General features: G+C 47.0%; 1 protein-coding gene across 2 annotated transcripts in view; it reads right to left on the bottom strand.

The window, feature by feature from the left end:
* Positions 1–813: 813 nt before the first annotated feature.
* The window catches only part of CEPT1 (choline/ethanolamine phosphotransferase 1), a 35473-nt gene continuing 23258 nt past the window's right edge, over positions 814–13028 (bottom strand). The window contains exons 5-9 of one of the 2 annotated variants that reach the window (XM_028503164.2): positions 9113–9197; positions 3341–3472; positions 2761–2919; positions 2149–2274; positions 814–1573 (exon numbers count right to left, since the gene is read on the bottom strand). In XM_028503164.2, the coding sequence (XP_028358965.1) occupies positions 1454–1573; positions 2149–2274; positions 2761–2919; positions 3341–3472; positions 9113–9197 (622 nt within the window). In that variant the 3' untranslated portion in view covers positions 814–1453. The remainder of the gene's footprint in view (positions 1574–2148; positions 2275–2760; positions 2920–3340; positions 3473–9112; positions 9198–13028) is intronic. The other variant, XM_036015360.1, reaches the window with a different exon arrangement.

Below are 13028 nucleotides of genomic sequence, written 5' to 3'. Positions count from 1 at the left end.
CCAGCTCCAGCTCCGGCAGGACGGGGAAGGGATACAGGTACAAGCAGCTGCCGCACTGGGGACAGGGCAGCGGCTCCTGGTTCCTGACAGGTGTGCGTCCCAGCATCCGGGGAGGCCGGGCTGCCGGCCAGCGCGAACCGACCCCAGTCCCGGGTAACTGGAGGGCAGGGATCATCGCAGCGGAAGGAAGCAGGCCCCACCGCGCTGCTTCCATAAACAGGCCTGCCCGCCCCTCAGGGCCGGTCGGAACCTGCAGCTTCAGACACCTGGCTTCCCACTTGCTACTTTGGGAAACCCAGCCCTGGTCTCCAGAGGGATCCCCAGGCTGACTCTTTCCTCTGGAGAAGAGAATCCTAGGAGTCTGCAGGAGGTCAGCGGTCGCCTTGTCTGCCTTCCCTCTACACCTGTACTACCTTCTGCTGAAACAGTGGGAGGACGGTGAGCGTTTAGAAGCTTCTTGTCTTTCGAAACCTCCACCTCTTTACTGTGTGTGTGCACGTGCGCGAGTGTGGCCCCCGAGGCCCCAGCACTCCAGACAAAAAATGCAAACGTCTTTGGAGGGCGGGACAGGGTGACACCTACAACGAAAGGCCCATCGAGAAGTGGCCGAACACAGCTCCATGTTTTAGTTAAACACAGTTCTAAGCTGAACAGTTTATACGGAACAGAAAGGTCAGAGGTCGCATAATGACAATGCAGCCGACGAGGTGTTCTTATTTATTAAAGAACAGAAATAAAGTTTGCTTCAAGTTTTAAAAATGACTGAAAACTTAGTTTATCTTTCCACTGAATAAAAAAAAACGAGAAAAAAGATGGCTTTCAGATCATATATTTATTTAAAAAAATAAAATGGATTGACAAAGGTACCACATTATTCCGCATGCTGACAGGGTTCCCCAGCCCGTGAGAGACACCGCTTCCTGAACAATAAAAAAATGGCCTCCTCAACAACGTGAAGAGGGGAAGCCGTTCCATCCAAATCCAAGGTCTTTATCACCAGGTCCACCTTGCCAGCTGGTGGGACATGTCTGTGCCATAAGCTGAGCTCCTTAGTAAAGAAAGGTTGAGAAGACACTAAACAGAGATGTCGCCGAAAGATGATTTGTTAAAATGGCAAAGCAACCGTCTTCTGGCCTGCATGTGTTCTACGTAAGAAATCGCCGCTGGGGATCTGCCCCCGTGACAACTTTACTCGGAGTCCAGGACAGCTGCAAACGCAGGCGGCTTTTCCTGCGTGCTTGCTCGGGCCAAATCCTGCATCACCAACACGCACATTTCAAGGACAGGACTTGGAATTCCCACTCTCACAAAGGACCGTTAAGGAGTGTTACCAATAACAAAGAATAAAAGTCATACAACAGTGATTATTATAAATTATATTTGTTCTTGTCCTCCCCACATTGATTCTTTCCTGCAGAAAGCATGAGTTTCCGGCACAACACCGATCACATCCCTAGTGATGGTTAGACTGGGCTGCAGAGGCCTTGATTCTGAAGACGTGTATGTGTAGGTGAGACGCGATCTGATTGCAGACGCTGACGCAGTAGCGGATCAAGTCGAAGAAAGACAAGACCTGGAAAGGAGGGAGACGATTAGACAGGGTCCCGGGCCTGCCCCAGCCTCGCCTCAGCGTGGGGAGGAGCGGCTTCCGACCCCGTGCTCTGCACACCCTCCCTCAGCTCCGCGCACCCTAGTAACCTGGCGTCCCGCTGATTCTTCCTCTACGTCAAGGATCAGCAGGCTCTTTCTCTGCGAGACAGCCATTACCTCACGCTTTGCAGACCACACTGTCTCCGTCACCAAAGCCCCGCCCTGCCATCGCAGCGTGAAAGCAGCCTCGAACAATAGGTACACGCGTGGCCACGGCTGTGCCCCAGTGAAACCCTATTTACAAAATCAGGCCGCTGGCCCACAGGGAGGTTTGCCAACTCCTGCCAGATGTAGGGAATGTATAAGCCCTCACACAGGCAGAATTAATAACAGTGCAAAAAATGGCTCAAAGACAAAGCCACAAGGAACTCCCACAAAAGTCCCACAAAACGTGGTTCTGACACTCCAAATCGTTACAATTCTAAGATCTATCTCTTGGCTCTGGCCCAGCGAAACAAGATAGTAAGTAGCCTGCACATCATGCAATGCAATACCCACCAGGGCGATCCAAAGCACAATGTACTCATCAATAAAGCTGTTGAAGTACTGGTCCAGGAACAACAGGGCCGGGCCTATGAACGCCGTGTCGTGCAGGTGCATCTCGCTCTTGGTCATGTGTGCCACCTGGGGACAGAGGAGAGTCCGTGAGGCACGCACTGCCGCCCCAGGGCAACCGCGAGCCACACAGTGAATCCGCATTGTTCTCCGATGTCACGTTTCAAAACTCGTTAGCGATATGTGCTGCAATTTCCAAAACTAAAACACCGACACCACAAAGTGTGCGACACCACCAAAGGGGTCTACCATGTCAACTAAGCCCCCCGAAGCTGCTTCTCACAAGGAGCCTAATTTGGGGGGACAGTTCGAGACGGAAGGACGCAGACAAACAAAACCACCGAACGCAACTGCGGAGAGAAACTGCAGCGGTTCCCGGAGCTCCCGATCACCTCGCTGCAGCTTCGCAGGAGACGCAGGCGGGCTCACGCTGGTGTCGGAGGTGCTGGCGGGAGGGGCGCAAACGCCAGACCCCCTCAGCACACTACGGAATGAAAACCGCGGCCACAGCATCCAAATCAGACGGAAATGAAAAATGAAACCTTTCACACTTACCACAAGCTTGTTGGTGATCTTGGCAGACACAAAACCAAACGTCAGTATGTAAAGGCAGGGGTGCTTCTCAAAGAGCTGGACCGCCGACTTCTTGTAGATCATCACGGCCAACGTGATCACGGAGCCGATGTGCAGGAAAGGCGAGAGAACGCTGGTTCCCTGGGCGGAGCAGAGAGGAGGGGCCCGGCACTCCCTGGGGAGCGGCTCACGCTTCTCAGACCCCAGGGGGCCCGACGGCCGTGCGGTCTCCCTAACGGGGCTTCAGAGCAGCCAAGGAAGCGCGGCAGGCTGCGGCAGTTATGCACAAACTGAGGATTCTCCTTTTACGAGGGCAGGCTTATTTTTTAAAGAAGGTCATATTTTTGAACATATATGTATATAAAGTGTGTGTGCACGCACCACAAAAATGCACATATAAGAACATAAATGTATGTATATAAATAAAACTGAAGTTTTGGATAGCACTTTTTTTAAGACTGAGTGGAAACTCCCAGTTACAAGTGACTTCGCACAATCCGAACGAAAACCGAAGTGACCACAGAACCATAAGCAATCACTGGGAATCCTGAGAAGTACTCACAGCGATCGTGGAGCCGTTTTTCCCAACTCCACCCGTGAAGATTACACGGAAGTAATTCGTGCAGGAAAATATGGTCCCTGCTACAGTACACAGTGCAGGGAAGATTTTCACTTGGATATTCAGCACTGGAATCTTTAGCAGGCAGAGAGAAAGAACAATTAAAATACATACAAATTAAAATAAGAAGACAGAACGGTCAAATATTCGATCCACTCTCTGAGTTGTTCGCCATGCCCTCCAGTTTACTAAACACTTAAATCAACGGCAGTTTCTCTCTCCTTTCCATTTATAAGCAAATAACAAGTCTCAGATGAGGCTAGACAGAAATTAACCCCACTTCCGACGTCAACTAGAAAAAGAGGACCCAACTTTGTTCTCCTGAGTCACACTCTAAGTCAGGGTCACCCACCATGTCCCAGAAGTCTGGCCGCAGTGATGCAAGCCGACCTCCGGGGCTGACCCAAGACGTGCCCTGCGCCTTCTTCACCTACCTCTACCTGTAATTCAGCACTAATTGTTATGCTAGGTAAAGCATGCATCATAAAAGACTAAAAACTTTGCAGGTAGATTGAAAAAAAATCTGTAAACCAGAGAAGAGAAGAGAAGACCAAAGTTTTGCTCAGAAGAGTCCCCAAGCCAAACTGTTAGGGTGCAAGCAGCTGGAAAACCAGCGGGCAGCTGAGAAGGCGTTGGCATGCGGGGAGAGGGAGGAGGGAGGGGCATGGCGAGCACAGCCAGGTAGGGGGACAGAGCCACAACTGGGTGTCCAAAATCCTCTCAGAGAAACCTACTTTTCAGAAGTAAATGATACATTTCTATAGTATGCTGAAAATGATGGATATCCCCAAAATAAGGAGGGACTGAAGAGATTGAGATCATGTGTTAATCTGGCAAGTGCAAATCCATCATTTAAAATGAAATATACTTGTACTAATACTTAAATCATTTGAGACGCTCTCCCTTTCAATACCTCCCCTTCAGCTTTTCCGAAGTCTGGACCGTGGTCCAGTATGGACGGAAAAGGAAGCCACAGTAAAGGGACCATCGTCTCACAGTGCAAACACGTGGCTGTAGGAACGAGATCCCAAAGCCTACGGCACTTTAGTAGGTAACGAGTTCTCATAATAAAGTCATTTAATGAGGGCTGTGTACGTTTGTTTTTTTCAGGGCAGCCATCTGCCTACACTTTCAAAATCAAATGGGAAATGTGAAGCTTCCTATTTGCGTGCATAAAGCTGCAGCACAATTGGTAGAGATGCAAATCTTCATGTTTAGATCATCAATTTCTTCCACATTCTCAAGACCTCAGTTTGTTTACACAACTCTGTGACCTCTTGCAAAACTGCAGCTCAAAAAAAAAGAGAAAAAAAAAGCTGAAACCAACTGTTCAAATTTCAAGTTGTCCTGTGACGGCGCTGAAGTCTCCAAAACACAGTAGGCCCACTTAAAGCGCCAGCCCAGAACCCACGGGCCACGCTCAACGGTGGTCTTCCTCTCCTAACTCATCTCCAAACCCCACGCACCCAGTCCGAGGCTTGTTTTCAGTAACGGGGAAAGCCAACACCCCGGCTGCTTTGGACTTGGCCAAGGGAACCTTCTGCTGTAGGTCAGAAAACAGGGAATATTAAATCTCAACCAGGTGCACCTGGCTGAAACTCGATGCGCGGGGCGGCGTCTTCTCCCCGCCCCGTGACGGAGGACCGGTCTGGCAAGGGGGAAACACTACACTCGCCCGGGTCTCCAAAGAAGCCGACAGGGCCCTGCCTCTGCAGGGCCGGTGGGCGGAGCCAGCTCCGCTGCAGCTGGGACCTGTGCCACAGCTGGGACCTGTGCCACACACAGCTGGACTGAACCACGCCACAGCTGGACTGAGAATTTGGAAAGCGCTTTTGGGTCATGGAAATGGTTGGCCTTTGGAAGAAGAGAGAATAAACAGAAACGTTAGAAAAGCCAGCGAATGAGTAAATGGCTTGGACCACCAGGCAGGCAGGCAGGCAAGCAAGCAGATACAGACGCAGAAGCGAGTGCCATGAACATTCCCAGGACCCTCCTCACTCCTGCCCACGTCAGAGACACACACCGAAACACAGGCTCCTGAGTACGGGACTTTGTTTGATTTTATATGCTCTCCTGAGCCCTGCACACTGTAGGGGCTCAATATATGCTTGTTGAATGAAGATCTTTTCCCTTTTTCTTACTCTCAAAGTAGGGCTACTGTTTTGAGAGTATAAAGACACACTTGCCCTGGCTGGGTGGCTCAGCTGGTTGGAGCATCATCCCGTACACCACAAGGTTTCAGGTTTGATTCCCGGTCAGGGCGCATACCTAGGCTGCAGATGACATCCCCAGTTGGTACACGTATGGCAGGTAATGAAATGATGTTTCTCTAAAAATCAATAAATGTATCCTCAAGTTAGAATTAAAAATAAAAATAAAAAGACACACTGTGCCTCCACATCAAGAAGGAGAAAAGAAGCTAGCTGCCAGCAAATCTGAGGCAGAGTGAGGGGGGAGCTGGGGCCAGGTAACCCCAGACTCTCCAGGCGGTCCCTTAAAAATCGGCACCGACGGAACCACTGACAAGTGTTGCCATTTCCCCCTCACACACAAGTTGAAGGGGGGCGGGCACATTCTGTCTGTCCCAATCTTTCTCTTTCCGTCCGCCTGGAACTCAGCCAAGGTGGCCCAAGTGCATCCACTCTGTAGGAGCAGCCAGAGAGCCTCATGGAAACCTCTACCCCCCGCCTGCCCAGAGGCCTGGGGAGGGCAGGAACTCCCGCGGGTCATGGCGTCTGCCTGCAGCCAGGGGAAAACCCTCTGGACTTTTGCTATGAAGTCATGTATCCAAAATGATGCCAAACTATTGTGATCCATGTTTTGAAGGGTTAGAAATGGGGGGAAAAAGATCTTAAACCCTCCAATTTACCAGATTTCAAAGGACCTTTGCTTTGGCAACAGTTTGGGTTAATGTGGAGTATCAGTTACTAACTGACAGACTAGTTGCCTTATGAGCATAGTAAGGAGTTTTTATAGGCTTTGTAAATTTCAGCAAAAATAGAAAGTATCGTTTTGAGAGTCGATACTTTCTTCCAAAGAATGTGGATAGGACTATTCGTAAATCCTTTTAATATAAGCGAATTCCACAAAGCTACAACATAACAATAGTTGGTGCCCACTAAGTATTTAAGAAAAATCCCATTTAGGTCCTTCAGTTTAGGAACAGATATAAGTTACACTACTGAGTAAGTCTTCAGTTCTCCCTATGAACACGGTGTCTCATAGTTCAATATACATTTAACCCACTACCAGGTTCAGAAGAATGAAATGGCAGTGAAAGCAACTATGAGGGGATGGTTTATGGGTCCCCTTCCAAGTAACAATATTCTTCTCCACCCCCTTTTTAGAGAGTGATTATGGCGAAAGGTAATTCCAAGACACTCTAAAGGGATACACACCTTCCAGGAACACACACACACACACACACACGCACACAATGTGCTTCTTTGTGCACGGTTCAACGTGTGAACTGTGCACTGACTTTTATGCATGAGAATATTATCTTCCTTAAAAAAAAAAGGAAAGAAATAAAAAACAAGACAGAAAGCACCCACCCAAATCAACAAATATGAACTACAACCTTGGTAAAAACTGATCCCTTTTAAGAAAAAAAAAAAAAGAAAAAAAGAACAGCAAGAAATGGGCGATCCACACCCAGCGGACAGAAGTCACTTACCTGCGCAAGCAGCTGATCTTCTGGAATCAGCTTTATGAAGACTTCTGCACCATTTTTATTTGTTTTTACCATAAATTTGCCTTCTAAATGTCAGTAAAAGCTTTTTAATCAGGATTTGAAAAGCAATTTCCACCTTATGACATCAACCGCAAAAGAGATGGACATTTCACTTCTAGGCCCTGAACAAACCTCCTCTCCGCTGGGCGCGCACGCAGGCCGGGACACGCCGTGCGCTGGATCCTCCCTGTGCGGACACACGCAGCAGTGCGTGCGTGCGTGAGCAGGGCCAAGTCAAAGGGAAAGTGAAGTGCAGGGGTCTCGGGTCGGGCATGGGGACCTGGACTGGGAGCCGCTCAAAGGACACAGAGCGGCTCCCTCAGCCTCCAAGTATCCCCAGTGATGTCGAGCGCCTCCCTTCTGACTGTCAGCAGCTACGGGTTGTGTGTATAGATTCTAACTGTAAAAATGCAACGTGGACATCTGATACGGACAGTTAGGTGTGCACGCCGGCTGCTGACTTATTTCTGGACGGTCAAGCCAGAATCCCGTTTTCTTCTTGCTATCACTATGCTGAAACTATCATAATTTATATCTGTGTAAGATATTCAGAATAGTTTTGGAGGGGGGTAGATTTTTGGCAGAAAACACAAAGCCTACGAAAATAGTATAGTCGGGCGACATAACAAATTTAAGTGGAAGTAGGCTTTATGACCTGGTTTTGGGAAAAGTCTCTCCTTCCTCTATGGCTAAATTGTTTTAAAAATGCAGTTATATAAATTACATACACACACACAGATCTGAGATTTCGCCAGCACTGGAGACCTACTGGCTTTTTAGACTGATGTGAATCTAAACAATATTATGTACATGACTGAGTAGTTTCAAAATTTTCCTGGTTGACAATGGATTATTTTTATTCCTGTACCCCCCTGCTCACAATAATACCCGCACCCCTCTAAATGTAAAGGGCATTAAAGAAGTTCTGGTAATGAATACTGAGGATTCCTCCAGCATCTGATTTACCACCCTGGAGTGACTTAGGTAAGGGGAAGCTCCCGCTCGGCAAACTTCCCTTGTACCTGAAATTAACCTGACTTTTAAGAATTCCGTTCACTCAGGAGTAGCATCTATCTTTCCGGTAAGACGCCACCCGGTGAATCACAGATAACTGTGTTCCGCATGGGTGGTGGGAGTTTTCAGCAGGAAGGGGACCGGGGGTGCACACTGCGTCAGCTCAAGTCTGGAAGGACGTGTCCGACTGTGAGGACAGGGGCGTGGGAGGGCTTCCTATGGGACAGGCACTGTTCTGAGCGCCGTACACATACTCCCTCATTCCATCCTCAAAATAACCTGGTGAGACAGGTACTCCTGTCGGCCTCATTTTACAGAGGAGGAAACTGCGCGGCAGACAGTGCGGAACTGTTCCCGGCAGACGGGATGGCCTGGAGCAGACTCAGGCGGGCCGGCTCCTGAGCCTGGGCCCTCGGCCTCCACGTCACCTGTTCCAGCCTCCTTCAGGGGTCTCTGGAAAAGGGTCTGTGGTTGTGGGGGTGACTGCACTTCAGGTCCGGTTGAAAACCAAGGTCCTGGCTTGTTGAAAAAACCCCTACAGCACTGACTTCAATAAGCATTCGTTCTGTTTTGGGGGCCAGAGGTAATTTACTACCCCGAATCTGTGACTTAGCTTTAAGCATACGACCAGAAAAAGAGAATTAAAAAAAAAAAAAAAAGGTCTGGTTTAATCTAGTCGCTAAATCAACACACACTGCTTGCTGTTTCCTCAGCTGTAAAACGGAATGACAGATAACCATCATTCAGATGGCCTTCAGTAACAGCCCCGGAGTATATGTGCCACAGAGCTCAAGGAGTGAAATTCGCCAGGTCCTAAAGGGAGTTTGTGTCCGACTCTTGCTGAGACTTTTCGTTTTCAGAAAGGATAAAATAATTTTACACACCACCCTTCAACCTGATTATCTTACATTAGAAACACAAGCAAAAGACAACATGCATTACGGGGTACACAATGTGAACAAAATTACCATCGATTGCCAAAAAGGTGGTCCTCCAATCACTGCCAGCAAATGCATGATTATTATGAAGATTTGCACTTCAGTCACATCAATTCTGATTAGGTACAAAAAGCCAAAAAAGCAGAATTACTCAAAACAATTTCAGGTTAATTAGTCGCAAGCTTAGCAGCATCCCTCTATCATGCACAATAGAAAAATCTCAAATATCAAGGCAAGGGGAAAAGGGGGTGTCAAAAATTTGTTATGAGCAAAACCAAATAAAATCCAGAGCCTTTTAATTGAAATTGAGGAATTTCACAGAGCAATAAAAACCCCTCCTTTCAAAAAAAAGATTTCTGACTAAAGTTTGGGCTGAACCTACAGCTTAACCTTTCCAACCAAAAAACGAAAAACAACAAAACCAAAGCCAAAACGACACAGGCGTCTTAAATTCTGAGTGTCAAGCAGAGGACTGCACTGCGTTGTGCTGCTCGGTAGTATGCGATCTTGAAAGAAGTGCTTTGTAGTATCGAGGAAAAACGGTGGGCTGTCACTAAAGTGACAAAATCACTGAGACCCTGCAAAACGTACTGCCCCAGAGACAGATCCATGTAACGCCTTCTGTGCTGTGGGTGTGAAAAAAGTTTCACCCAGTTCTCGAGTTCTTAAACTTAACAGTTCAACTACCCTCAAGTTTCTGGAAAGAAGATAAGGAAAGCAGCCAAGAGTTATTAGCTTTGAGGCAGCCGGAGATGGTCTCACAGTCCACAGGACACACAGCTGGTGTGCAAAGAGGGCAGCAGGAATCGGAGGTCGGAGGTCGGGAAGAGGAGTGTGGGCATAAGACTGAGGAGCAAAGCACCCCGCGGTGTTTCTTTCCCGCCAGCACTTCACAGAAACTGGAGAGGTCGTTCTCAGGGCACTGGATACAAATGCCTTTTACTTTCGCGGATGTATCCTACAGATATGCTTGCACCAAATGTCTGCACAGGTTATTCATTACAGCATCATTTATAACACGGAAATTATGAATGAGGGCGTGGCTACAGACATTATGGTACTCTGATGCAACGAAATATTTGGAAGCTTTTAAAAAAAGAGGGGGCGGCTCCCTACACAGTGACATGGAAAGGCATCAAAGACCTTTTAGGTAAAAAACGTGTTCTAGAATGTGTATGTTACTTTTTGTATAAAAAAGAAAAATAACACTCCATTTTCATTTCTGCCATTAACGGCGTAACGAATTTCTGGAAGGACGCACGCACACCGAGCACGGTGGTGTCTAGCGGCGAGGCCAGTGTGGGGACCGGGCAGCCGCGAGGTGAGGACGGGCGGGGACTGTTTAAGTGCATTACCTGCTTTATAGTGTCGGTTTTTAAACAAAGTGAATCGTTTATCTGTGAAGAGAGTACATTTTTAAAAAGTCTAAGAAAAACAGGTGTCACCAACAGCAAGGGGGTTCGACCCCCAGAGCAGAGCCCTCGCTTCTGAGACCAACACTAAGGACGGTCTGCAACGCGAGCCGGGTCCACAGACCCGCACGATGCGGAAGCCCGCACGCCCGTCGTAAGTGACCAGGCCGAGACCAGTCTCTCGCCACTAAAAAAAACTGGGCATTGGTTGGCTCAAGAGTGTGGTTTTAAATAAGCGTATTCAACTGCAAACATACAGTGGTATACACATTCTGGGGGGCACATGGACTGAATTAGGCTAAAAAGAATCTGTAGTGCTGACCTGGTGAGTGGTGTTGCCAACAGGGGAAATTACACCCAGTAGCAGACTCAGGACACTGAGCAGGTGTCAAAGATGATCGATTCTGTCTTGGGTGGAGGAGGGCAGACATCTTACAACATTTTGCTGGATATGTGAAGTAGCCTTTTGGGAGGGGAAGGGCCAGAAGTATAGAATTACAAAATAAAAATGGAGGGAACCTCATGCAATTATTTGTACCTTGGATAAATGGAAAAGAGAACAGAAAACACGAAAGACCTTTACAAAGCCCCAAGCTGGGATACCTACCCCGTGCATTCGGTCTGAATTCCAACAAGACTCAGTACTAACTGAGCGATGTGAAGGGATTAAAATGACATTCTGGGAGAATGGATAAACCTGTTCATCATTTTTTTCCAAAAATTTTTTATGTCATATGCATTTCAAAGATACACTTGCAGTTAACTTGCAAACGTAAATGCTTCGGTTAAACTATACACAGTAAACACAACTGTGCTGTGTTTGGGGGGCCAGAGCCTGGTTAACACAACATGCACTGGAGCGACACTCAGGATGGCAAAGAAACCCGGGATTCAGTTTGACTTGTGAGCTATTACTCAAACAGAAGTGTTTCGCTTAAAAAGTCATGGGAGGCACCTGGAATCCTATTCAGAGACTAGACTGCTATTTCTAGATTTGCAATAATTAATAAATGGACCTGAAGTCCTAGGGAGCTTATGTATAACCAGTATGTGGTATTCATTGCATACTTCACCAGAAATACCACGGGTGGGGTGAAGACTGGTAGGCTGGAATAAAGATCAGCTGGAAATTCAATATACTGCCTTCCAATATTTTACTTCCTGCCCGTGGTAAGGGGCAAACTGGGTGTGGCAAGCTTTGATTAATGTGAAGTAACAACACCTGTGCAACTGAGTGATAGCTGTGAGTGTTTTAGATTCAAGTGCCATATACGGACAGTCTAAGCATCTATTTTTGAGGTCAGCTGAATTATTTAAAACAGTATTATTTACCACATGAGTGACTACATGGATCTTCAGATTATATCTGAAGACACAAAAAACCCCAACCCATCTGGTAACTTTGAGTAAGAAGAGGAAAACAGCCAAAGGCTAAAACAGAGTAAGTCCTCTTAAAGGAACTGAAGTTCAGGCCTCAAATTTAAGAGGCAGCCCATTCTTATCACCTGGAAACAAGATTAGAAAAAGAGTCCCTCATTTAGCAATAATCTTGGAGTTAAATAAAGGGATCCCAGACATAATCTTCCACTCAAACTAGCATAATCAATTCTGGAGAAATCTGGAAACTACTGGGAGTCACTAATATAGGTCTTAAAATTAATAATAATGATAATGACCACATATTATATGCCAGCCACTGTGGTGAGTATATTACACTTTTGACTCAATCTTCAAAACCTTCCGGAGAGGAAGGACCTATTACCACCCACCATCCTACAGATGAGAAACTGAGTCAGACACACCACGTGGCTGTTCTGAGGGCCCGCTGCAGAGGCAGTAAGTGCTGCTCCCACACAGTGCCGACCAAGCTCCTCTAAGCTCTGTCTGCTAATCGGCTGAGATACACACGGTCACATGTTTCTAACTTGCTATCACTAAGATATCTGTATGTTCCAGGATGATGCTTCTCATAGTCTCACATAATTTTCCCTAAAATGGTAGAAGTCGATACGTAATAGCTGACATAGAAGGGTTAGATGCTAATAATCAAATTAATTTGGAAAGAAATTAGAAATAATTGCTCTTTGTGAGGCTATTTGCCTCCTGAATTTTTTTTTTTTAAAAAGGCACATCTGACAATTTCATTGCAATGACCAAATCCGTTCAAGTGACAAATATTAAAAGCAAATCTCTGCAAATTAGCAGCAACTGGTGAAAGTGAAGAAGACAGGTATATCTGGAGAAAAAGACATTTTTCACGATGTTAAAATTCAAATGCATTAGTTTCTACAAGAATTTTAATAGGAAGGGCTCCATAAACATAGGGTGCTTTGTTATTTGCAGAGACGCAAGGTGAAAGTAAATAATGTGGTCCATATCGTGACCATTCATTTCCTTAAGAATATTGGTGGAAATGACCTTTGGCCTAACACCGCTGCAGTGAGCACGAAGCGTCCGGCCTTTGGCACAGCACCAAGGCGGGCTCGCAGTAAAGGGCCGCTAACGTACAGCGCACCCAGAACTATGCACATCAC

Source organism: Phyllostomus discolor, chromosome 14 (assembly GCF_004126475.2).
Source record: "Phyllostomus discolor isolate MPI-MPIP mPhyDis1 chromosome 14, mPhyDis1.pri.v3, whole genome shotgun sequence".
NCBI classification, from domain to species: Eukaryota; Metazoa; Chordata; class Mammalia; order Chiroptera; family Phyllostomidae; genus Phyllostomus; species Phyllostomus discolor.
This window is presented reverse-complemented; position numbering and strand designations above follow the sequence as displayed.